The sequence below is a fragment of the Myripristis murdjan genome, chromosome 1, assembly GCF_902150065.1.
Source record: "Myripristis murdjan chromosome 1, fMyrMur1.1, whole genome shotgun sequence".
Classification (NCBI taxonomy): Eukaryota; Metazoa; Chordata; class Actinopteri; order Holocentriformes; family Holocentridae; genus Myripristis; species Myripristis murdjan.
The window spans coordinates 23,741,383-23,765,195 of record NC_043980.1 but is presented as its reverse complement, the minus strand read 5'-3'; the positions used below and the strand labels follow the sequence as shown (position 1 = coordinate 23,765,195).

General features: G+C 39.8%; 2 protein-coding genes across 3 annotated transcripts in view; both read right to left on the bottom strand.

Annotated features, from left to right (window-relative positions):
* The window catches only part of gab1 (GRB2-associated binding protein 1), a 60,063-nt gene extending 52,371 nt beyond the window's left edge, over positions 1-7,692 (bottom strand). The window contains 2 exon segments of the mRNA XM_030053615.1: positions 6,951-7,135; positions 7,230-7,692. Coding sequence (XP_029909475.1) covers positions 6,951-7,022 — 72 coding nt within the window. The 5' untranslated portion in view covers positions 7,023-7,135; positions 7,230-7,692.
* Positions 7,693-10,431: 2,739 nt separating this feature from the next.
* On the bottom strand, positions 10,432-22,383 carry usp38 (ubiquitin specific peptidase 38). 2 transcript variants are annotated; one of them, XM_030049422.1, is made up of 11 exons: positions 22,196-22,383; positions 19,890-20,580; positions 16,517-16,652; positions 15,767-15,896; positions 15,516-15,617; positions 14,952-15,110; positions 14,541-14,734; positions 14,351-14,444; positions 14,145-14,251; positions 12,392-13,742; positions 10,432-11,797 (listed from the first exon to the last, which is right to left on the bottom strand). In XM_030049422.1, exons 2-11 carry the CDS (start codon positions 20,569-20,571, stop codon positions 11,633-11,635), a joined length of 3,120 nt encoding a protein of 1,039 aa, XP_029905282.1. In that variant the 5' UTR covers positions 20,572-20,580; positions 22,196-22,383; the 3' UTR covers positions 10,432-11,632. The 2 variants fall into 2 exon arrangements, with proteins under 2 accessions (XP_029905282.1, XP_029905291.1); XM_030049431.1 differs by lacking the exon at positions 22,196-22,383 and adding an exon at positions 22,014-22,133.
* Positions 22,384-23,813: the final 1,430 nt, after the last annotated feature.

The following is a 23,813-nucleotide window of genomic DNA, read 5'->3' as shown; positions in this document are numbered from 1 at the left end:
TTTAACAGTTCAGGGAAAACAAAAGAGAAACTTGAATCTACTGCTAACCCTGTATAACACTTAAGCTATGCTAAAGGACACATTTTGACATATTTCATATAACTTATTTTACAAATACATCGAGGTTGGTAATTATAAACTTATTATCTGTATCGGTCCAGAATTGCATTACTATTTAGACTGATAACTTATCTGTCATACTGGTGGCCCAAAATTATGCAACTCTGGATGATGTCACAAACTTATAATTGTGAGCAGGACAATATTGCATAACTTTTTGTCCAAAGAGCTGACAACTGAATGAGAATCTATGCTGCCAGCTGCCCAGAAGAGCATGAAATCTGAATGGGCCTGGTCCAGGTCTATTTCATCGGAGAGTACGCGTTCCTTTCGACGCCTCTGTCAAGATGAATGCACTGCACGTACTTTCCGTACTTTCTAAAATTATGAAAGATTTGACTTTTAGAAACAGCCATCATGACATTGACAGTTTGTGAGCCCACCGGGTGCCACTAATCAGAGGCAGTGTTTTCTGCTACATATGCAGATGATTCCTCAACTGGCTCACTCTGCTTGCGTCACCAAAACATTGCAAGGATACTTTGCCACAGCAAAACAAAACATGCAAAAACTCAAGCCGGTGGTGGATGCCCCTATTTATTTATGTAACCTACATTCATTTTACAATATAAACAAAATGCTGCACGTCATCACCGGCTGAGAGCAGCATCTGACGTTGTTATGGAAACAAGGTGAACACAACGTGACCCACTTTTTCATATTATCAGCACAAATAGTGGAATAGTGTGAGCACGCCCTTAGGGATTATGATCACTAAGAGAAAAGCTGCACAAGATTGCTGTGGCAGGAAGTAATATTGCAGCCCCTAGACATGCCCAAATGACTATTCATTTAAAGAAGTGTATACTCAACTTTAAAATTAGACATTTGATTTCTCACTTTTTTGTCTCTTTACATACAGACATACCAAAACAGACTTATATGATGTAGCCTAAATAATCTATTTCCAAGATGCATTTCACAAAACTGAAAATGTTCTGCAGCTTGAGGGATCAACTCCAAAAATTATACATTTCCATGCGAGACACAAACCTCAACAACTGTAATTGTGCAAGCGCTAGAATGTGAAACAAGTTGTGTATCTGACATAAATAATCTTATCAAATGTTTACATGCCTGATGGTAGCCTATATTTCCCTACAGAATGGATAATCAAGTGGAAACCCAGAATCAAAAAGGTGGAAAATTTAATTTGGGTTGCTATAATTGGACTTCTGTAGTCGGATTATGATGAATGAGTATGAGAATATTCAATTAAATAAAGTGGATACTGAAAGTCAACTTCATGATTTTGGATCAACAGTGGCTAATTTTTTTTTTCCCTTCCAAAATCGGTGATGCGAATGGCACGGTCACTTGGACAGAAACTGACTGAGCTGTCTGACAAGGTCACTGAAGGGAAGCAGCTGCCAATAAACCAACAACAAGCTGAATATGAATGATAGAAAGCTGCAAGTCACACAATGTGACAGTTTTACTTCACTAGAACAGGACTTGAACATAGTGAGCTCTGTTATGTTTCTTTTCTGATTCAACCTATTGGTGCAACTTTCAATGACATTTTCTCTCCCTAGGGCACCAGTGCCTACTGTAGCTAATGAACAGTTCAACTGGACCAATTATATATAGCTTGCTCCTGTTAAAAGACATCTGTGAGACTGCGTATCAAAAGGCATTACCTTTGGCCATTATATTAGGCTAAACACTAACAGGGCAGCGTTATGTTTTCACTCCATTCTGTTTGTCTCTTTGCTGGTGGGCTATCTTGAAAAGTTATGAACGACTTTGCATGAAACTGCTTGAAAGTTGGTCATGACCCAAGTAAGAACTGATTAATTTTTCACACTGATTGGCAAACGGGACGTGGCAGTGGGTGTGATTAACTTATGGTGAATGTCCAACATGCATATCATAACAACTGCAAAGTGTTGCCAAAAGTATGTGCTCTACTAACGGTGCCTTTCCACTAGCACCTACTCGGCTCTACTTGGCTCGACTCGGTTTCCGTCGTTTTCAATTACAATTGAGTACCACCTCATTGTGGGTGGAGTCGTCATTGCAAGGTGGCCCCGCCACCAAGCACAGAAAAGTCTCCGCCTCTTCATTTGACCACGGTACCGGTTTGCTTGCTATTTTCCAACTTTGCCAACTTCAGTGATGATCAATGCGCACGGTCGCTGTTGTAGATGCACTAAATAGGTAGCTTTGAGCTTTGAGCAGGAGTGGTGTTGTGGATTAAGTGATTACTTTATGTGATTTTGGGTTGTTGTTTTTATTCTGTATGTAATTATCTCATGGCTACTGAATCCTGAGTGTATGTCTTGTGTGGGGACCCCAGGAAGAATACCCATTACTCCTATAATGGAGTGATGGCTAAGGGGGATCCTAATAAACCTCTTTTCCATGAGTAATAATTAGCCTATTAAGTTACCAAAAAACTATCAAAGAGCCACAATAATTGTTCTGGCAATATGGACCACCAATTTGTAATACCAACATCACTTGTCTGTATTTACTGCGTAGCAGCAAGGGAGGGAGTGATTTTCGACACTCAAAAAAAAAACAAAAAAAAAACTGAACTTGAACTTGGAGGCGTTTTGTAACAGGGGGCAATCAGCATGACAATTCACATGACATCGTTCATGAAAAGCTAGAATTAGTTCACAATCTCTTTTATCAAAATTTCTAAATGTGCTTAAAATATGCAAAACATTTTGGGTGGAAACCCAGCTACTGTCTCACAAACTCGTCTGTGGCTATACCTGTCTGTGGCTGCCAGAATTTCAGCATCCTCATACTGAAGTGCTCAGCCTGACGAAGCACATCTCTGTCACACTTCACACAACAAAGTGCACACAGCATTTACAGCCACTCACTGAGTCAATTTATATTCAAAATGTTAAACTGTCTTGAAAGTAGCTTCTAAACTATGCAACAGTGACTTGAAGGTAGAATCACCCGCCAGAACCATGAGGCCTCACCACAGCTATTATTCACAGCCGCAGTCACATGCCATCCTGAGCCAGATCCACTGAGCTCACCTCCTCCCACAGACCCAATCATGTGTTGGCCATCAGATCCAGCATGTATTTAAAAACTACTGCATATGCATGCATGCTCAGACCTTTCTGGGCCACACATAAATGAAAAAAAAAAACAAGCACTCTTTGGAGGTAACTGCTGACCAGAGCCATGAATTACACATACCGTGAACCCAAAAAGATGTTTAGGTAATGATCAGTTTGACCTTTCTCTGACAAACTGTGTTGGAATAGGCAACCAGCTCATACTGGTTCATCTGAAAACAAGGCCACTGACATTGTAGGATACACGTTTTTACCAACAGGAGAAAACACACAATTAGTGAGTGTATGACTGAGTGTGAAAAAAGACAAAGAGAGACAGAGACAAACAAGCTAACCTTAACAAGATGCCAGAAGCAGATGGCAGGAGTCACTTGCATAGGAGGGTGTTATGCAGTTAAAAGGGGAAAAAAAGCTATTGTGTTAAGCTTTTTTGCACATCTATTATTTCTCAGTTACTTCACCAAGCACCAAGCACCAAGCTAAATGCAAGCTGTTGCATGACATGAATTTGATCTTAAACTTCATCCGTGCATCACATTCATCTAAAATTTTCAGATGTGCAAAGGAAGTGCTGGGTGACACCTTTATGTGAAACGTTTGGCGGGAAAACATGCAGGATGCAGAGAGGCAAAGACGGCAATGCCCTCACTGAAAATGGCTGATATTACAACCAAAACCCATAAGACATTCAAAAAAAGTTTCAGAACAAAGTCTGGGAATATTTCAAATCCAAACCTGACAATACAGCAGAGTGAAAACCCTGCAACACAGAACAGCCTTTCACAGTAACAGCGCACCAACATAAATGACAACAATGCAACAGCAACAATAAAAGTATGCTGGAGCCACTTGTACAGAGCAGAGTTTAAGGGCTCTCGCTGGTTATGGTTACTTAACTACTGACGTTACAGCACGACTGTCAGCTCCTGTCTCTTACACTAAAACAATTCGATATCCATAATCTGATGTTTTTATACATGAATGCTTGTGTGATGTGTATTTATAATTTTCATTTACATACGATCACTCACATAAAAAATATCAACCTGCCTTTTGTATTAACAATAAACTCATTCTCTTGTATTTCTAAATGAGATCACGGTCTTGTCCTGTGCATGCATTAACATACAGTTAACATGCCAGCCTGCAAGCAACTATAATTGTTTAATGTAAGGAGATAGACCTTTTTAGTGCATTTTTTCCTGGCAACATGAAGAGTCAATCTACAGTCTTTTCCCAAAATGTTATGTACGTTTTTAAGGAAGACCAATATTAAAGTGCTACATTTGTGTGGTCTCTCACTCCAGACATAATGCATGGCATAAGCTTCCAATTCACAATAACATTTCTTTTCCATTGTTTGGGAAAATATTTTTCTAATGCACCCTTGTCCATATGTGGAATGAGCGATCAAAATTTGATATGAATGTGTTAAAAAATAAGTAACATATTTTCTCACAAAAAAAATCCACCACATGCCACCTATGAAGTTAACTTTCCTCAATTTTTTACATGAAAAGAACAAAGGGGACAGCTCAGATTGCCAGTATCAGTCAAGAGGCAGTGTTGTACCCTTTATGTAAGACAATTATCCTCTGGCAACAGTGCACTGTGGGTTTTCAAGGCTACTGTTGATGGAGCACCTGGTAGCTCTGCCTTCTCTACGATGTATTACTTCCTGTTCATCATCTGCCAAAATCTGTGCGTCTAGAGAGAAGTCCCCACACTTTGATTCTGAGGCATTTACATCAAAACCTGATGTTTACTTTTGACGTTATGGACAGCTGAAACGTTTTCTCCTCCTTAACTACAAGGTATCTTTGCATGAAGTGACATCATATCCATTTGTCCTAGGAGGTGACAAAAATACATCACAACACAACAACATGGACCGAGGCATTCAGGGTTCATAGGTAATAGCTGTTTAAGAGTGTTAAAGTGTTTTAGGGTGGATATTTCCTTTAAGACCGTGAGGAATGTCTGAACCTGCTTGATACAAATTGTAACAACAATCAGAGGCTGCAGGAACAACTGACCCTGGTGGCTTGCATAATCTAATTAGAGCAAAAGGGGGAAAAAAGCATGCAACGGCAAATGTCCTATAGTCTGCAGATCAGGCATAAACCACTTAACTCTTTTTCATTACACAAGCATCAGGAGAGTTCCCAGAATCCTCCTGACAATGTGATGTGGCCCTCTGGCTAGGCTCTGCTATTGTGTCAAAAAAGAAACCCAGTTGTAAGACTTAACACAGCTACTTGCTCAACCCTCTTGGTTTTTGAGATTATCTGTAGTGATCAGGAGCTGGGAGTGTCCTAGGAAAAGAATCCAGTACAGTTTCACTCTATTTCTCATCACCACATCCTCCAAATTTAGCTGCTTATTTCATTTTTTCCCACAAATGGTAAAGATTGAGGTGTCTTCTGTGGTCAGTGTTATGATGATGTGAATGATTATAACTCATGAAGCCATAGGTAAACACAAGGGAAATGTTCACATTGCAATTATACAGTAAGCTGAGATTTTGAATATGTCCTTATCACACTGGAGACCAGGCTATTGTCTTCAAAAAACAGGACACAGCCTGGTTTTGGTGGTTAGATCTTAGCTTCACTGCTTTCAAAGGAAAACAATTCAGGGGAACTGTTGTTTCTGTCAAAAACAAAACTCCCTTCAAGCTGCCTGCTTCCTAATTCAAATATCAATAACAGAGATATCAAACAATCCACCAGGAAAGCAGTTACACTTGACAGCTGACATGCACTACTCAAGATATTTCCTTTTAAATCACATCTCTTGTCAGCTCTGTGCAGTTTTAACAAGTTCACAGCAAAAAAACTGCAATATGATTTTGTGCAAAGGAAGTGTGTTATGGCTGGCGTGATAAACAGCAGGACTGTTGCACACACAGTAGCGACAATTTCCTTGCAAGCGCTACAAATTAGGGCTGAGTAAAAGTCACATATTGCCATCAATACTTGTGTAGTGCTTTGTGGCATGTGTGAAGTGTGTGTGTGTAAGAAAGGGGGGTGAACTATGATAGCTGGTGAGTGACACACGACTACTAACACTATCATTATGCAGATTTCATTTGACAGTTTAATACAACTAATCAAAGAACTGTGTGGAGCTCAATCATCCTCTGGTGTGATTTAACACTTATTTTGGAAACCATTTAACCCCTGAATGCAATTTACAACCACTTAAGAGAGCACCGACTGTTACCATGCAAGAAATGTAATTGGTTTCCTTGTTGAGGGGTGTAATCCTCTCAGTCCATTTCGAGGCTGGGCTCATTAAGACAATGAATTAAATCATCATAAGCATGGGTAGTGTGTGTTTTTATCAGTTCGTGCTGCCATAAAGTGAGCACCAGCTGTTAAAGAGCCCATTCCATAAGGAGAAAATGTCAGATTTGACCCCAGCCACTGCAATGTGCCCTGCTGAAGTGCCCCAGAGCAAGGCAATGACCTTCTCCCTGCTGCTGCTCAGCCCCGCTGTATGTCACTGTACTGTGTACATGGGCGTCAGCTAAATGACAAAAAACGTCAGTCTAGGCGTGAGCTACTGATAGGCTAATCGCTTCAGGTTCAAGAAAAAAAAAAATCAAGCAAAATATCTGTTGAAATGCACCCAAGATGAGGCCTAGACGAGTCTGCCTCTGCTCACCCTGCGCCCAGCCTTTGCAACATAACCGCGTCCGAGCTGAAATGGCTGTGCTTCTTCATGACAGCTTACTTTATGGAAATGTGACAAACAAAATATGATATAAAGTGCACTTACGTAACGTCTCAACTTTTTTTCAGGAGGAGACTTTCTCAGCCACCCCGAGCACACCACATCTCCCCCACTCATATCTGCTCCTTTCTTCCTCTCCCTGGGAGTTGGAGCCGAGATTGTTTCTTTTTCTCTCTCTTTCTCTCTCTTGTTTGTTTGTTTGCTTGCTTGTTTTGGGGAGGGTCCTGCACCTGGAAAATGTTGACAGATGTCTCAGTGAAGGGGGGAAAAAAGTTACAACGTTGTATGAGCATGTATTGTGTGTTTTTGAAGAGCAATAAATACCGTCACTCCTTCCTCGAAAGTCTCCGACAACGCAGTCCCTCTGAAATGCACAGACCAGATTTTCCACTAGTTATAATCAAATAAGCGGCTATTTCCTAAGGTTGGAGTGGACATACAAATCCGTGGCGACGCCTTCTCTACAAATACCAGCGGTGACTTGTGTTATTTTATCCCAAATGAAACGCTGTGGAGCAAAAAACAGGCGCAAGCAAGTGAAAGTCGCCAAGTTATTATGTGAAACGCTTTACGCTAATTCCCGTCAAAGTAGAGCGATTCCCATTTGGCGAGATGAGATGTTTGTGTCCCTCAGTGTACCGGTGCATAGTTGTCGTCTCTCCGCAAATTAAAATATTTCTTTTCCACCATAAACACAGTGGTTTCGCCGACCTTCCCTACCAGTTTACTCCCATGGTTCCTTAATTGTGATTGACAGGGTGGCTCCGTCTTTCCCTAAACTCACCCTCCTTTGGAACATGGGGGTCAAGTTACACGCAAAAGACCGCGAGAAGACCGGAACACAGGCGGTACGCGTTTCAAAATAAAAGACCTCGTCACTTGGTGTGGTGTGGAGTGGTGTTGCCATTCTTAAGGGTGCAACGTGCCATGTGGTTAAAATACACTTTGAAAAAGTAATAGCCATCCAGACTGTCTGGTGTAACTTTTCTGTTTGACACTTTGTGCATTTTAACAGCATGATCCAGCCATATTACATTTTTCTATGGATATGCATCACTCTCATAAGGTGAAATGGATGTTACAAAGAATCCTGGAAGAAAGCATGGACATTAAGAAGTAATGTGCTCTGCAGGTTGTGTCGTTTTTGTTGTGTGGAGTTGTGTACTTGTAGGCAATTATGGTTTATTAATTAACTGTTTTCTTTTTCTGAATGCTGTGTCTTACAACCCCATGTGGGATGTGCCGTGGATTTCATGGCATCACTCAAAAGTTTAAAAAGTCATTCATTCAGTAATCAATGTGTTCTGGCTGACCATTAATCTTTCAATTTATCTTTTTTTTTTTTTGTTGTAAATGTGTACGTTTGTATTTTACCATGTTAGTGATAGATTTTATTTTGAAATCTATCACCGGAAGTCTTGATTTTCGTTCTGTCATATTTAAAACTGGTTTGGGAGACGGAATGGAGAGGCGGCGAAAAATGTAGACCTTTAACCATGGGACATGTAGTTCCAAAATCGTTTATGTTTCGTCCGAAAACAACAAAAGGGTGCGTGACTGTTTGGGAAATAAAACTTCCGCCATATGATGTAACAGAATTATGCGTACGTGACTGTGTGCCTTAAAGAAGGGCTTGAGATACACAAAGAAAAGACAAAGAAAGGATCCGCCTCTGTGTTGACCGAAAGGTCGCATCAAGTCCTGCAGCCCGGCGAAACTACACTATCCACAATGCGTGTGTATTCCCATACCAAAAAAGTCATAGTGTTGTGCAGACACAGTGGGAAAGTGCCTGTGGTCCTGAGTTCACTGACCTTCTCGTACTCTGACCTTTTCGTCTCATAAGACACCACAATAACACTCATCATTAAAGTTAAAAAGAAAAAAAGGGTTGTTTAACATATGTCCCGAAACGTGTGATTTTTTTTTTTTTTTTTTTTTTTTTGATTGATTGTAGTTGTTCGTTAAGACCTTACAACAATCCTGTCCTGTGATAGATTTTATTTCCATAATGTGAAATTTTAGTCATCTTTAAAGAGACTTCAACCATGGGAGCTTTTGTCTTACAGGTTTAACCATGGTCTGACACCACACTGATAATTAAAAGGCAATATTTGTAGGCCTGCAATGTGATTTAATCAATTTCACCAGTTTCCCAGAGTCAGCATGGAGCATCTCTCTAACTGGGCTAATCCACTGGTGAAGATGGGTTTCCTGTGGTCTTGGAATGGAATCTGAGGAATCCTATTGGAATGCTATTGTAATGATAAACACTTCCCCCAAAGGATGCTGCCTTTTCAGCCTCTTTGATAATTTATGACCCAGCCATTGTACATAGAAATTATGTCTTTCAGCAGTCACAATATTGATTGAGAGCAATTACAGGCTGCAGATGCACAACACAATAGTTCCAGTTTACCAGCTCTTTTTCATGTCATAACATTAACACTGAGGATCCAGGTCCAGTCATTTCCAACACTCTGTACCACATTTTTATACTTTATCTTCCAGCTTTCATGAGGATATTGGTACCTGTCTAACACTGGTGACTGTGTGTGTATTTTTGCCTCAATGTGCTAGTGCTTTGGCTCCTGTGGCACTCATAAACTTTACTGTATGAGTGTCACTGAACAGTGTCTAAATTGATTACATTTGAGTTGCAGTGCATAATTACTGTGCTCAGTAGACTACACACTGTGCAGTATAAAAAAAATACAAAATTTCTATAACTATGTATGTCATATATAAAAGCCTGACATATCAAGTTTCATAAGACCATCTACTCTAATATTACACTATTCCCAAGGTTGAAAATTTTGACAAAATCAATTGAGAAGGAAGCTGTAGTGGCTTGGCTGATTAGTATCTGAATCACTGATTTTACCAAAAATCCTTTTGACAGCTGTAGTGCTACTAAGAAGTGTTTTTGTACCAACAGTTGCACAATAGTAAATATTGCACATTCACAAATAGTTCGCTGTTGCTACATTACTACTATTGTTGTCCTATTGCCAGTAGGAATAGTCTGTTTCTGCATGTAGTTTCCCAGTTCCCTTTTTATTCAGATCTGCTTTCAGTCTTGTGGGGCATTTCAGTTCAGGAAGAAAAACTGACACTAGGGATAGCAAGGACTGCAAGTACTAGAAATAAAGGAAATGATACAAGTGATCTACTTAAAAATAAAAAGGCCAACATGTTTCAAGAATCATCTGAGAAATACCAGACATGGCTACTCAAGCTGGTAAGGGTGTTCTCAGTAATGCAAATGTGGCATTATGAGAATTCATCAAGCAACGTGAAGCTGACAATCAATGATCAATAATACACACAACTTTGGCATGACCTTTCTGCACAAAATTTAGCTCAGGGTCTCCATGAGCCACCTGTTGCTTTAGCTTGCTATTGCTCAGTGTGTTCATGTATTATCTTAAACCCCCAACCCTGGCCCACCTTATCCCCTTTGCTAACATACCATTGTCGAGCAACATTAATTACTTGTCTGGTTAAGCAAAACAACACAACAATTCCAATTTATATTTACTGTAGGGAAGGGTAAAGCATTTACACTGGATATCAATACTGTACAGCAAAACTGAGGTGTATATCCTCACAAATTCCTCTTTCAAAATTTGCATTAAATATCAAAAGGCACATTAAATCAGCATGAACAAAATGTCTCCCTGAATGAACAAATTAGAATAATCCATTAAAATGTTGTCAAATTGTAACTGCAGTCAAAAGAATTTTACTTAAAATATTCGTATGCATTTATGTTCTCTGTAAATCACACCAACAAACACAGAGTGAAAATCGGTTTAAATATCTTAATATTGAAAATGCCTTTGTCATGTTAATTCTAAATATAATATACAGTATTCATAGAGTTCAATTGACTATTAAATTGATTATTATTAGAATTAATCTTTAAGTCAAAGGTAAATTTATTGCATGTGATATGAAATGGCAAAACACAAATATTACAAATATCCAAATATCTTTGAAAAAAAAAAATCAAACCCTCTCCCGATATCTCCCGAAGAAAGGCTGCATGCAAATCGGAAAGTAAATCAAGTTTCAACTTGAGGAGAGTTGAGAGCTGTTGTTACAGAACCACGACAAGAGTCTCTGTCTTATATCTGTGTGCATTCTCAAGTCTGTAGTGTGCACTGCTCATGCACGTGTGTGTGTGTGTGTGTGTGTGTATCAGTGTTAATTTTATAATAAATTATGATAAAGGATATTTTTCAACAATCTTTTTGTATGACTATACTTTGATGGAAATCATTTAATGTGACCTACAATTACTAGAAAGAAAATGCAAAGGGACTAAAATTTGTAAGAGACCAATGGTCATTCACACTGCTTTTTTAAAAACATCAAATTATATTTGGCCATATTTTTCCATTCCATTTTGCATTTAAGTGTACTGTAAGTTAGACTAAAATGTTGTGATTTCAATAACTAAATCTATAGAAAAATAAACTATGTTTAAAAATATTAAAACAAAATTTTAGCCCAAAATTTAAGGACTAAAAAGAAATCTGGTTAAGGGACAAAATTAACACTGGTGAGTGTATTTGTGTATGTGTGTGTGTTTTCTCAGATATCTTCAGTGCTTTATTAATGAGGTTATGTTCACATCAATGGTATGAGAGTCCAGACTCCTGTCCACAGTGACCCAGGACTGTTTCTGACAGTTCCTCTCGGGCTCTTCTAGCCTTTTTCTTTCAGAAGACAAGTCTGCTCACGGTGTTGAAGCCTCCTCCGCCTCCTCCACCACCAGAGGGGCCACAGCTCCCCGGTGGATCATTGTCATCTGAACCATGTGGTCTGAATGAACAGGAGGATGAGGGGGCCTGGAGAGCCTGGGTCCGAGCATTAAGCTCCTGTTCCTATTGACATCAGAGAAGCAAGAGACAAATATTCAAATGTTTCCTAGTGAGATTATTTTTACCTGTAAACATGACTAAAACACACACCTAAACTGCACTTAAGATTTCACTCTGTAACTGTAACTCTGTTTCAATCACTGGTATGACACCATGTGATTGAAAGAGTGCATCAGTACTGTCACTTAATACTATTACAGTGCCCTCTAGGGGTGATATTCAGTCCATGCGCTTGCACAAGTGTGGTGGAATGACAACACAGCACAGATCAATGGCTCGTGAAATTACACCACCGCATCTTAATGGCAGTTCAGATGTGGATTTCAGTTTAGTCAAAAAAACTTCCCTCTAGTTTATGGGCTCTGTTTGCTGTAAAAATAAGTTCTTTTTCTGGAGCCACTTTCCACCCCAGACAAACTTGGACATGCACAGACACCTTAGCTGTTTCACGTTCCACATTCATTTCACCATAAAGGGTGCAGGTGCTAGTACTCAAAAGTGCAAAAGTCTGTCAAGAAATTAGCTGGCTTGAGAGGAGTAGGCTTTTATATTGGAAGGGTATCTTTGTTTTTCAATCTTGTGGCACCCTTGCCTCACCTGTAAGTACAGCTTGTTGTCCTTGGTAATAGCATCCAGGAGTTCTTTCTGCAGGGGAGGCTCAGCATTCAATCTCATTCTGTTAGCGGTCTGTCCCCCATCAATGTTCTGTCCTGTTAGCTCCTGTTTCCTGTAGATGAGAACATAAGCTGTGTCCTTGGGGAAACGGTTAGTAATGTTCTGCACTGATTGGAAGGATGTGAATGTCACTCTGCTATCATTAAACAGCAGCCAATCCTTTGCCTCCTGGCCACCATTAAGTAGTGTCTCTCGTTGTTCGGGTTGAGTTGAGAGAGCGGAGCAAGTGGAGAGGCTTCGTTCTGCCTGGCCATTCCCTAAATCCTCCTCCAGGGCAAAGTAATTGGCTGGATGTTGTGTTCCATCTGCCCCATTAACGTTACGACCACAGGAGTAGTAGTGGCCACTTTCTGATGATATCCCAGAATGCATCACCACTGAGCTAAGGACATAGGGTACTGACTGAACTGGCAATTCTCCTCCTTTATTTATCTGCTCTGCCCTGCCTATTCTCTCTTTCTCCTCTTCCTCCTCATCTTTTTGTGATGGCTTGAGCTTCTTAGCCAAGTTCTCACTGCTCTCAGGAGAATCCACTTGCAGCGGAGAAGAGGTGGAAGAGGAGGAATTTCTGGGCGATGAAGGGGCATGCACAGGAAGTCTCATGAGTGGTGGGATAGTGACATTGTCCAGAATCTTCCTGCGGACATGACATTTGGCATCATAAGCAAATCGCAACAGGGTGAGGATCAAGTACTCTGGTGCTGCCACCACTTTCATGGTCCTCTCTGCCCGCTGGAGTGAGGAACACTTCTCACAGAAATAGGCATTCTCTTCATCGAGGATTTCTGGAGCCAGAAAATAGTTTACCAGGTCTGGCACAGAGAGAGGTGATTCATTTGTTGCTGGCACAAAATGGACACTGCTGGCTGAGGGTTTGACCAAGCCTTGTTCAGGAATTTCACTGCCACCATTAACAGATCCTTGACAGAGACCCTTGGGTTCCTCTGAGGGCCCCTCAGTTTGAGGAGCCCCCTGGGACGTGGTAGAGGGGCAAAAGGCCAAAGAGAGGTCAGTAAAGGGCTCCTCTTTCCTAGAGATGCTGTTGCACTGCATACAGCGAATACTTGCACTTAATCTCCCACCAAACATCCTTTCTATCAGAGTCCTCCTATCATGCCCTGGTTTTGTTTCCACTGGAGTCAAAGGTGACTCTTCATGTCCCTCTGTAGTGGAAGTCTGACCCCCTGAGTCTTTGCTGGCTGTGACTCCAAGGGAAGCAACTTTTGGGTTGGCTGATTCCAGAACTTGAAGAGTTTTCTCCTCTTCATGTAACCTTGACACCAAGAGACAGGTACAGTCTCAACATATGAAGAAATACAACTTTGCTTTGATGATCATTAATGCCACTAAAATACTATTCTACTACAACATTTCTATTTACACTTCTACTTAGCCTACATCAGTAAACTCCAGTCTTACGAGAAAAAAACATGTTTATTCAGTTAATCATTAACATTGTTTTTGCATGGTGACTATCTGGCATCATAGCAGCATTTAAAAACAGGGAATAGTCTTTAATAAAACATTAGGTATACAGCAGCTATTTTGCCAGATTTCATTCATTTGGAGAGGTGGAACATTGGGGGAAAATATTTTTCTGTCTATTAAAATTACAAGATGATTAGTTCATACAATCTTTGTAACGAAGATTCAATAAATATGCTTGTAGTACAACCTGTCTAGGAGAAAGCGGAGATACTCAGAGCAGTCCTGTTGAGAGCCTGCATTGAACCACGGAGGTCGGGATGCTTCAAAGAAATTCCTGGGGGCATATGCTGCCCTCTGTAGGACACACACATACACACAGCCTCCATGTCATCCCATGTTGTTGTTCACCAATATTAACAGTCAACAGTGTCTAGTGCACTAATTAACACTAACCTGAGTGTGTGCAAGGAATGCAAAGAGCAGCTGAAGCTTTTTCATCAGTGTGTTGGAACCATTTAGATGCAACGATAAGACATGCCTCCTGAAACTGGGATAAAAAAGGCAGTTAACTATTCTCTGTCCAACTCAAATGCAAGAAGGACTAAAAAGATCACACATATCTGTGATACATGTATCCTCTTACTCAGTGGCCATGAAGAGGGTCTGGATGATGCTGTTCATGTAGCAGGTGTTCCCCAGGTTGACCAGGCCAGTTTTGCCTGTCTCAGACTTCCCAGTTTGCCTCAGCAGACCAGAGGCAATTGAATTGGACTGGGATGTCCAGGCACTTTGATTCAAAACCATCTTGATCTTCTCTTCACCAGGTTTTGGGAGATCCTGTCGAAATATGACCAAAATAGATTCAGAACACACTTTGGCAAAAAAAAGGTCACAGGTGAGATATGCAATACCCATAATTAACACCAAGTGTAGTTGAAGCTGGTATTATTTACGTAATGTAAAAAAATGACCTTGCATACAAGATAGATTACATTAATCAACATTAAATTACATTAATGAGACTATTACTTTGAGGTGTTATGTATTCTTTTACCTTGATGGCCTCTAATATGTGGTCATAGAGGTCGGGGAAGCCAGAGAACTGGTACATCATACAGTGTATGAACTCAGTGAACTGCAGCAAAAAAGCCTTACTGGTGGGGAGGCCATCCGTCCTCAAGGACTGGACTAGATGCACCACATGTGGGATGATCTGGGATAGTCAGAGAGGAAGAAAATGTTGAGGACATCAGCACTGCTGGCCCTACTAATATTATATATTAGTTGGTATTGCTTATATAAACACATCTGCTAAGACGTCAGGCAGACAGCGGCTGTATATGAGGAATGCTATGAAGGGTTCAATCTCATTAAGTAAGTATGTTCTGAAGAAAGATGTTTTTGGATACTAATGAAATTGGTCGACTGAGGGACCATTGCTCAGCATTTAAGTGCTTCACACATCATTAGTGTGAGAACTGTGCCAAGCCTTGGGTTCTGGGAAAAGAAGTCTATAGGGCCTTGAAGTAATTTAAGCCAGAAGAGAAGAAAATGAGAAAACCAATAAAGGGTCCATATGAGAGGGAAATGGGCTGTGAGGAGAGAGGGGATCCCTTACCAAATGGAAGGCCTCAGGAGAGTGCTGGAAACTTAGCAGCATATGCGAGAGCACAGCCAGTGCCCCCTGCCGCACAATAGGGTACCACAGACGACTGAAGACCTGTGGGTATGAGTAAAAAATATATGTCATGAATTAACTTGTAGCCATACAAGTCTGTGTGATCTGCTTTGGTTATTGCTATTCTATATTTATATAGCTCCTATCTCGTGATACATGATAAATAAAAATGAGCAACTTTGACTACACACCAGCTCAATCTTGAGCAGAGTCACATCTATAAGGATGGTGAACTTCTGAACTGCAGCCAGTCCTTTCAGCAGAGCAATGACCCAGGTGTCAACATGTTGGGCCAGAGGCCAGGAAAGCCAGTCTATCATCCTAGATGGAGAGAGGTAGTGTTTAAGAGTCTATACAACTTACAATAATGTGGAAAAAAAAGACTCACTGAAAAACAGAAGATCTAACTATACTGGTTGTGATTTTCATGATCCCCATATGGAACTAAGGCAGTGCAACAAAAAAAAAATCCAGCAAAGAAAAGAATAGAATCCAACCATAATGATACTAGGCTACTAGGGCAAATGAGAGTTACGTTATCATATTAAACTGACAATTCCACAACAGATGATATAAGGTAAAAATACATGAGTATATGCAAAAAACATGAGCTACATTATGGGTGTGTGCAACACATACATAGTAGCAGCAGCAGAATTTGTGAGAAGAGAAAAAACAATACGAAATATCTACAATGTGAATTAAGTGAAAAGTGAGTTTTGACACTTTGACACATATGACACAAGAATAAACCATGACAGCATGTATACATGAGGTGAAAACATTTATGGTGAAAAACTGTACATTTTACAGATGTAGACTATATGTACAGATTATGTGAAGATTTGGGTATGTGCATCATAATTTGTATAATTTACAATTAAAATACTGCCTCACATATATTAAAATATTGTCTCACATATCTAGAGGTGAGGGCTTACCTGCAGAGTGCCTTTGTCATGCTGGCATCTTTGACATTCTGGTCTGTGGTAAGGCTCTTGATAAGCACTGTGATCATCTGGAGGGGGATGTGCTGGACCAGACTGGCTAGGGCAATGGATGGGTCAAAGGAGGGGTCTGCAAAGAACACAGAATATGTAAGAGACATTATTACATTATTTTCTGTTATATTGAGCCAGATGTACATTTCAGGTGAGTCATTTGTTGTTTAGATAGATAGATAGATCGATAGATAGATAGTCTCAAGTGTGATACCAACTTATATGTAGGTGTCAGGGTTAGGGTCAATTTAATCAGGCGAAAATTTAAATGTCAAGAAGAAGTCAAAAAGTCAAGAATTGGTGACTTCATTAGGATTCTTGGCTCCATTATCTCTCTTCTTTGAAAATTTTTTTTTTTAAAAAAGGCAAGGCTCCATTTGAGTGTTCCAATAACTGGCCTCTATCAACTTTAAATAGAGATGTTAAACGGTTTGCCAAGGTGCTCTCAAAGAGGTTAGGCTCATGTAACAGTAACTGAATACATCCAGATCAGACTGGTGTTGTAAAAGGTAGGTTTACATATGACAACAGCAAGCATTTGCAGCACACAATTAACTCTGCCTTTAAGCTGCATCCTTGAGCACTCTTTTCTTTAGATGCAGAGGAGGCCTTTGATCACATGGAGTAGAGTCTGTTATGGGCATGTCTGCACCTTTTTCATTTTGGTCCACATTTTATTGACATGCCATAGTTTACATGTGTCTCCAGCCTCTCTGGCACTTCTGTTTTGGTCTTGAGTAGACAGACCAGGCAGGGTCGCCTGTTTTTTCCTGGTCCATTTCCTGTTTCACTGGAACTCCTAGCCCAGGCCCATTAGAGAAAAATCACACCCTATCTCCTGTCATAATTGAAAGTGACTTCTCATCACATCTACCTTTATACAAACAACATTTTAATGTATCTCTTTGATGTACCCATGTGTGCACCTCACATTCTCACAATCTCTTCCCCAGATTATGCTCCTTCTCTGCATTTAAAATAAACTGGTCAAAGTCTATCCTCATGTCGTTATACACCACGCATATAAATGTAAAGTTTACTCGCCTATTAATTTACTCATTTAAAATAGACCAACAATCTCCCAATTTGTTCAAGTAAACTTCAGTTCAAGAGTGGAAAACAGACTTTAACAGACAGAACGCTTTGGAGTCCTGCCCATCCTGAGAGGTAATTCACCTCTCTCCATTGACTCTGTATTGTGTGAAAGTGCCTCCTTGGCTTCCAATGGATGTCACATCAAAAATACCCATCATGTTGTTTCACACTGGGTATGGTTGGATTAAGCCAAGACGCCAAGCATCTTGGTGGTGTATGTGTGGTGTTTGATTCAAACTGCAGGCATGAACAATGTCTGTGCTCCAGCAACAAAATATACAATCATTGGGACAGAATTTTACAAAACAAACAAACAAACAAACAAAAAACTACAACTTGTTTTTCACTATTCACGCCTATTCACACTTGTGGTTGATGAGTCCCACTTAAAAGTCTTTGGCTTTGTCGGTTAATGGATTTTTAAGATTTGGTAACCCTTGGCTATTCGAAAATGTTCCAGGTTACTTTGAGCTGAAGTTCAAGTTGTATCTGGAAACAGCTGTTTGTTTTTCCCAGTGTGCTGCTCAGTCAAGGGGTTTAGAATTGTATCTCTACAATTTTTTGTTTGATAGTTTAGAGTGTTTTTGGTTTTAGTTTGTAATAGATTTGCTTTTTGTTTGTTTGTTTGTTTTTGGCCTTGGATCACTCCTTAGTTGATTAATCTTCCTTTATCTTTACAATAAACCTTTTTTTGTTACTGAATATTTTTTCCCTCAATCACCATTATGCTGCCTTAAGGTTGTATATAACACCAATGCAATGTCATATCACATAAATGCAAGGCTAATCACTGGCTAATACTGCCACTGTAAGCACTGTACTGTCGATTTATGTCATGAAAAACACATGGGCATCAAAAAGGCAGCCAGCCTGAACTTGCAGTTAAACATGATACTATGAAAAATAATTGATTTTGGGGGTGGCAATGCTAATGTTTAAGGCTTTTTTTCTTCTTTTTTTACCATGTGTGAATTATAGGTAATGGAGTGGATACAGAGCTATTAAACTCACAGCAACATTAGCTCAGACAGCCATCATTTAACTGCAAGCAAACTTTGTCCAGTGAATTACACCCTACATTAAATTACTGTGTTTCCATTCCAGTACTCTCCTGGGACAGACTACTGTGAGTTAAACTTCTGCTGGGTGTGAAACTTACATTAAATTCTTTTCACTTTATCAATTTCTCTAATTTATAACTGATATAATTTACCTGTTCTGCCCAAAGAGAAGTGTTAACAAACTGAGCTCCTCATGACTGACAGGCAGAGGCTGAGAGCGACAGTTTACTGAACTGCCACTAAAAGGCAGAAATTTACCAAATGGGCAGGCCAGGGGGAAAATAAATTTCATATAAGGGACCTAGAGAATAATATTTCTCATACTGGAAAGGAGAGGCATGGATTTGCAGATACTTGATATTCAACAAAGGCAGATAACTTGGTTTAACCCTACAGTACACCAGTCTGGTGTAGTGTGCTGCTGTCCTTATGCTTTTTCTCTAAAATTAGTATATTCATTTATTTATGCCACATTCTGCCATTTGTTATTATTTAACTTTGCACATTAACTAGTTGTGTGTTACTTTTAATATTATATGTATTTACTTATAGCTCTCCTTGTTTGACAGCCTGTTTCATATATTTATGCATTGTAATCTACACTTACATTTTTTTTTTAATATAAATTTTAGCTACACCTTAGACTATATCTGATCTTGTAAAACATCCAACCTATATAAATTAGCAAACTCATGGGTTCAAAGTCATGGGATCAAAATAAGTTACTGGCAGTTACTTAGAATGAAAGAGGTAATTGTTCTTGGTTGCTCCATCATGTGGCAGCAAGCCTGGCGTGATTGCCACATATACTGTATAGCAGGACACAGAGTGGAACTGGTCACACGGTTTATGCTGCCTTATGCAAACAATCCTTTTCATTGCTGCCATGCACACTGTAGCCATAAATACATACATGACAGACTACTACATATTTCACAGTAGGTTTAAGATTGAAGTCTATTAATGAAATCCAAGTTCAAATATTTAAATTCAAATGTTTTTGCCCTTATTAAAACATAATAATCAACACCATACAGAACTCTTTTAGATGTCAAACATTTTCTGTGCAGAAAAATGAAGCCAGTGTTCTTGAGCACTGAAACAAGGTAGGGTGCTGTTGTAAACTGCGACCATCTGTCCACAGGAAGGGGTCTTACCTGTGGAGGAGATGATGGCGAAGACTTCCTGCAGTGAGGGCAGCAGAGTGGCTGGGTCAGCCTTCCAGATGTTCTGCAGCAGTGTGCTGACCTTAGTCACCTGGCCCACATACTCCCTCAGTTCCCGCTCTTGGTTGGCGAGGCAGTGGAAGTAACTGATGGTCCTCACCAGCTGCTGGCAGAACAAAATGGCTGACTTGTCCCTTGGGATGCACTGCACAAAGTCTGACAGCATAGTGCTTAAACGAGCACAGAGAGCAGGCTCGGGGCGCTCACACACCATCCTCAAAACCTCCACCTGGATGATGCTGAAGATCTCCAGCACTGACGGGCAGCTGATGAGCAGCCGCAGTGAGCAGTGAATGTAGTCCACAATGGCTGGGTCTTTGCGGTCCAGCTGGCCATAGCCCTGCTGCAGCAGACCGAGTACAAAGTCTTTACTGAAAAAACGTTCAAATTCAGGCCGGTGGTAGCGAGCATAGGCTTCCAGAACTTGGAATCCCACCTGTTTCTGAAAGGCATCTTCACCCAGTAAGATGAAGCGGGCTGTGAGAGTGTACAGTGCCTGGCATTGCTCCTCTGTCACCTCTTTCTCTGCTGCCTCCACAACCTTCTTCACGATGGCCTTTTTCACTGGAACAGAATGATTGGAGCTGATGAGGGCCTCCAAAATCTTGTCCATGATTAAAGTCTGCAGAATGGAAAGGAGAAAAATTTATGACACTTAGAATTCAGTTAACTGACTTCTAGGGCTGGGACGAAATGCTCATCTCCAGATATAATACTATCACAGTATTTGTGTGCTGATTTGATATGGATTACGATTCTTAAGTATTGCGATTCCACAAGTACTGTGATTCAATATTACAATTAATTGCAATTTTTGTTTTTTGAATTATCCTCTAGTTTGTATTTGTGAAGTTTCACAAGGCTGTGACAATCCTAAAGGTCACAATAGGTTTATACAGTGACATCAAGTTTCTACAAATGGTCTCACTACAGTGAAATGGCTCCTGTGGGGGCTAACATCATCACACATGAATAAAATGTGGCTCACTAAATCCACAGGAGTCTCAGCTTTCCAGTCAAACCCAATTTACGCAACTCCAAAACTGTTTAGGCCCCAGTGTGCACTAATACACCATTATAGAATATGCTAAAGTAACATATTTGTACTGCATGCAAACAGCTGCATGGTTTGTGCTCCTAACCCTAACCCCATATGAATGCGATTAGCATAAGGTGTGCATGTCTGCAGAGGTCAGAGGTCAGGGGACTCTTCTGAAAACAGCCATGCCAGATTCTCCCTCGCCAAAAAAATTTAGCCAAACTCTGGAGCAATACTTAGTCCCCTTGCCAACAACTTAACATGACATAACAATATCTTTACCTTAAATCAATGTAATAATCAATCAATCAATTAATAAGGTACTTCAGTGAATCAGTGTTTTTCCACCCCTATGTTTAATGCTACATATGTATGTGTATTTTTTTAAATGACATTTTGCTTTTCACTCCCCCCCCCCCCCCCCCCAAACAATTCACAAATCTAGCCTAACTTTGGAGCAACATTTTACCCTCTTGTGAACCAACTTAAAAAAACAAACAAACAAACAAACAAACAAACAAAAAACGCGATATTTAGATAAGTGAACCGATTTATTCCCCACTCCTAGACTTCATCTATAACGACACATGTGTGATGATTTTTGTTTTGTCTGGTTGTTTACATCACAGTGTGCGACCTCTCTAAACAACAGAACAATATTATATCCATACCTGTTTAATAACACACCTCTATTTTCCTTCTATCTCGTCAAGCATCACCTGAGACAGCCAGCTGCCCTGCTAACTTTTGACATACAAATTCTCGTAGAGGACACATAAATCAATGCATCATAATGTGAACGTTAATAAACTAAATGAAAATAAAGAAAAATAAATAAATAAATAAATAAATAAATAAATACATGTACCATAGCTCGCCTGCTAACTAACTGTCTCCACTGTTTTGGTAGCGACGAGCTAGCATGCTACAAGCTCTGCTAGATGTAACTTTAACGGATATCTAAAAGACAAATAGCTCCAAAATCAAATACAGCTCATCTTCTCTGAATTGCCCACCGATTAGAGAGACATTTCCCGACCACACAGCTCCTGTTATTACTCACAGTCCACCGTGAGCCGGAGATGAACAAAGCAGCAAACAGGCCGGAGTTAGCCGAGAATAACGCTAGGTGCCACTGACTTAGCAGAATCGCCGCCGAGTATAAACACGATATATCACCGCTATGTGAGATGCTTACCCAAATAAAGCATGACAATACTATCCGAGCAGAGTATGGTTACTTGTCGAGGACCGTTAAACGCCTTTTGACAGTTAAAAACGGCGTTATTTTGGTCAGACTGCTTCAATCAGCTGATTAACCGTCCGCCGGCGTCATTCCAACGGACAGCGGCGCTCGTAGGACCCCTGCCCGCAGCTGTTTGGGTCTTGTCATTTGCCTGTTTGTTCTAAATAAATCTCAATCATATCACATACATATATACTATAGTACACAATACTGAGGTATATTTATAGTAAGCTTTCTAATGAAAAATGGGTGTAACATGGATACTTCATGTGCTTGGCTTGAATTTAGGCAAATGAAGGGGAAAAATATATATACGATGGGATTTTGTTAAAGTTAAGTTTGAGTACTAAAATCAATGGTGATCGGATGCGGTTGAGCATTTTGCATTAATCGATATCAGTGTTAATTGTGTGAATGTGAAACAATTGGCAAACAATGGGTTTGTCAATGGAGACAAGTGGCGCACGTTAGTGTCGTTTCTCTACTGTGCTGCGTTTAAGGACTACGCGGAAACTCGTATTTTAAAGCGCAAACGGTGTGAGGGTTTTGAATGGTATATAATATCAAATTGGCCCGTGTTGTCTGCTTGCTTGCTTATTTGTTTGTTTGCTTGTTTGTTTATCCGGCGAAACATTTCTTACATCACTTAAAGAGTGACATAGATGTGAATTGCTCTTGCTCCCACTTACTTTGGTCCTGTAAATTTACATATGGCCTGTGGAGAGATGTTAATGATTTGACTCGTTTCTACAGAAGCATCATATTTGGTTGCTATGGTTACAGTAAAAATTAAGATAATGCGTTTAATATTATTATTAACTGAATTTTACCTCTTGCAAAAATCCACATTCCACAAATGCAAATTTACAAAAAAAAAAAAAAAAAAAAAAAAAAGAATAACACAAGAAAGAAAAAAAAATCTCTTTGTATTCGTGATGGAAACAACACGTCAACGATTTCTTCCTCACAAAACATAAAGCTATCAAAACATGAATGTGTGAAATATTTTCAAAGTCTTTTAGGGAGTTTATTGTAATACACTCGCGATTTTTTTTTTTTTTTTAAATTCAATTTATTTCTTGTTGCTTATCTTTTTTTTGTTGTTTGTTTCATCATTGCTGTAGTTCTCCCCTTTGCACTACTTTATGTTTTACTGTCTTTAATACATCATGTATTTGTAAGCAATGTTGTTATCTTATTGAAGAGAAATGAAGAGATATCAGGTGTTGTTTTCAGCCTCAGCGACAGATTTAACAGTAGAAATGTGCATCAGATCACTGACTGATGTTAGGTGAAGTTAAATGCTCAGTGACGGTGGAAACAAAACACTGATCATTTACATAAAGCGCCAAACAATATCATGTAATAAAACTACATCACTTACACCATCAATTACTAACTCAGACTCCACTTTCTATACGCCGTGAATGTTACATGAAGGCCAAACCACTATTTTCAAGATGAGAAAACGTTATACAAACAGTGAAACAGTGAACTTTCAGGGCTTTAATTGACACTATAAGAGGACTGAATATTGAGATGTCAGCTGAAATTCTTTACCAAGTGTCAC

What these genes read in the sequence shown, in the direction of transcription:
- usp38 (XM_030049422.1), bottom strand. Translation starts at nt 20,571, where the DNA reads ATGGACAAGATTTTGGAGGCCCTCATCAGCTCCAATCATTCTGTTCCA. An exon ending in ATGACAAAGGCACTCTGCAG is followed by an intron (nt 15,897 to 16,516) that starts GTAAGCCCTCAC and finishes CTCTCCATCTAG; the next exon opens with GATGATAGACTGGCTTTCCT. An exon ending in ACAACAAGCTGTACTTACAG is followed by an intron (nt 11,798 to 12,391) that starts GTGAGGCAAGGG and finishes TGATGTCAATAG; the next exon opens with GAACAGGAGCTTAATGCTCG.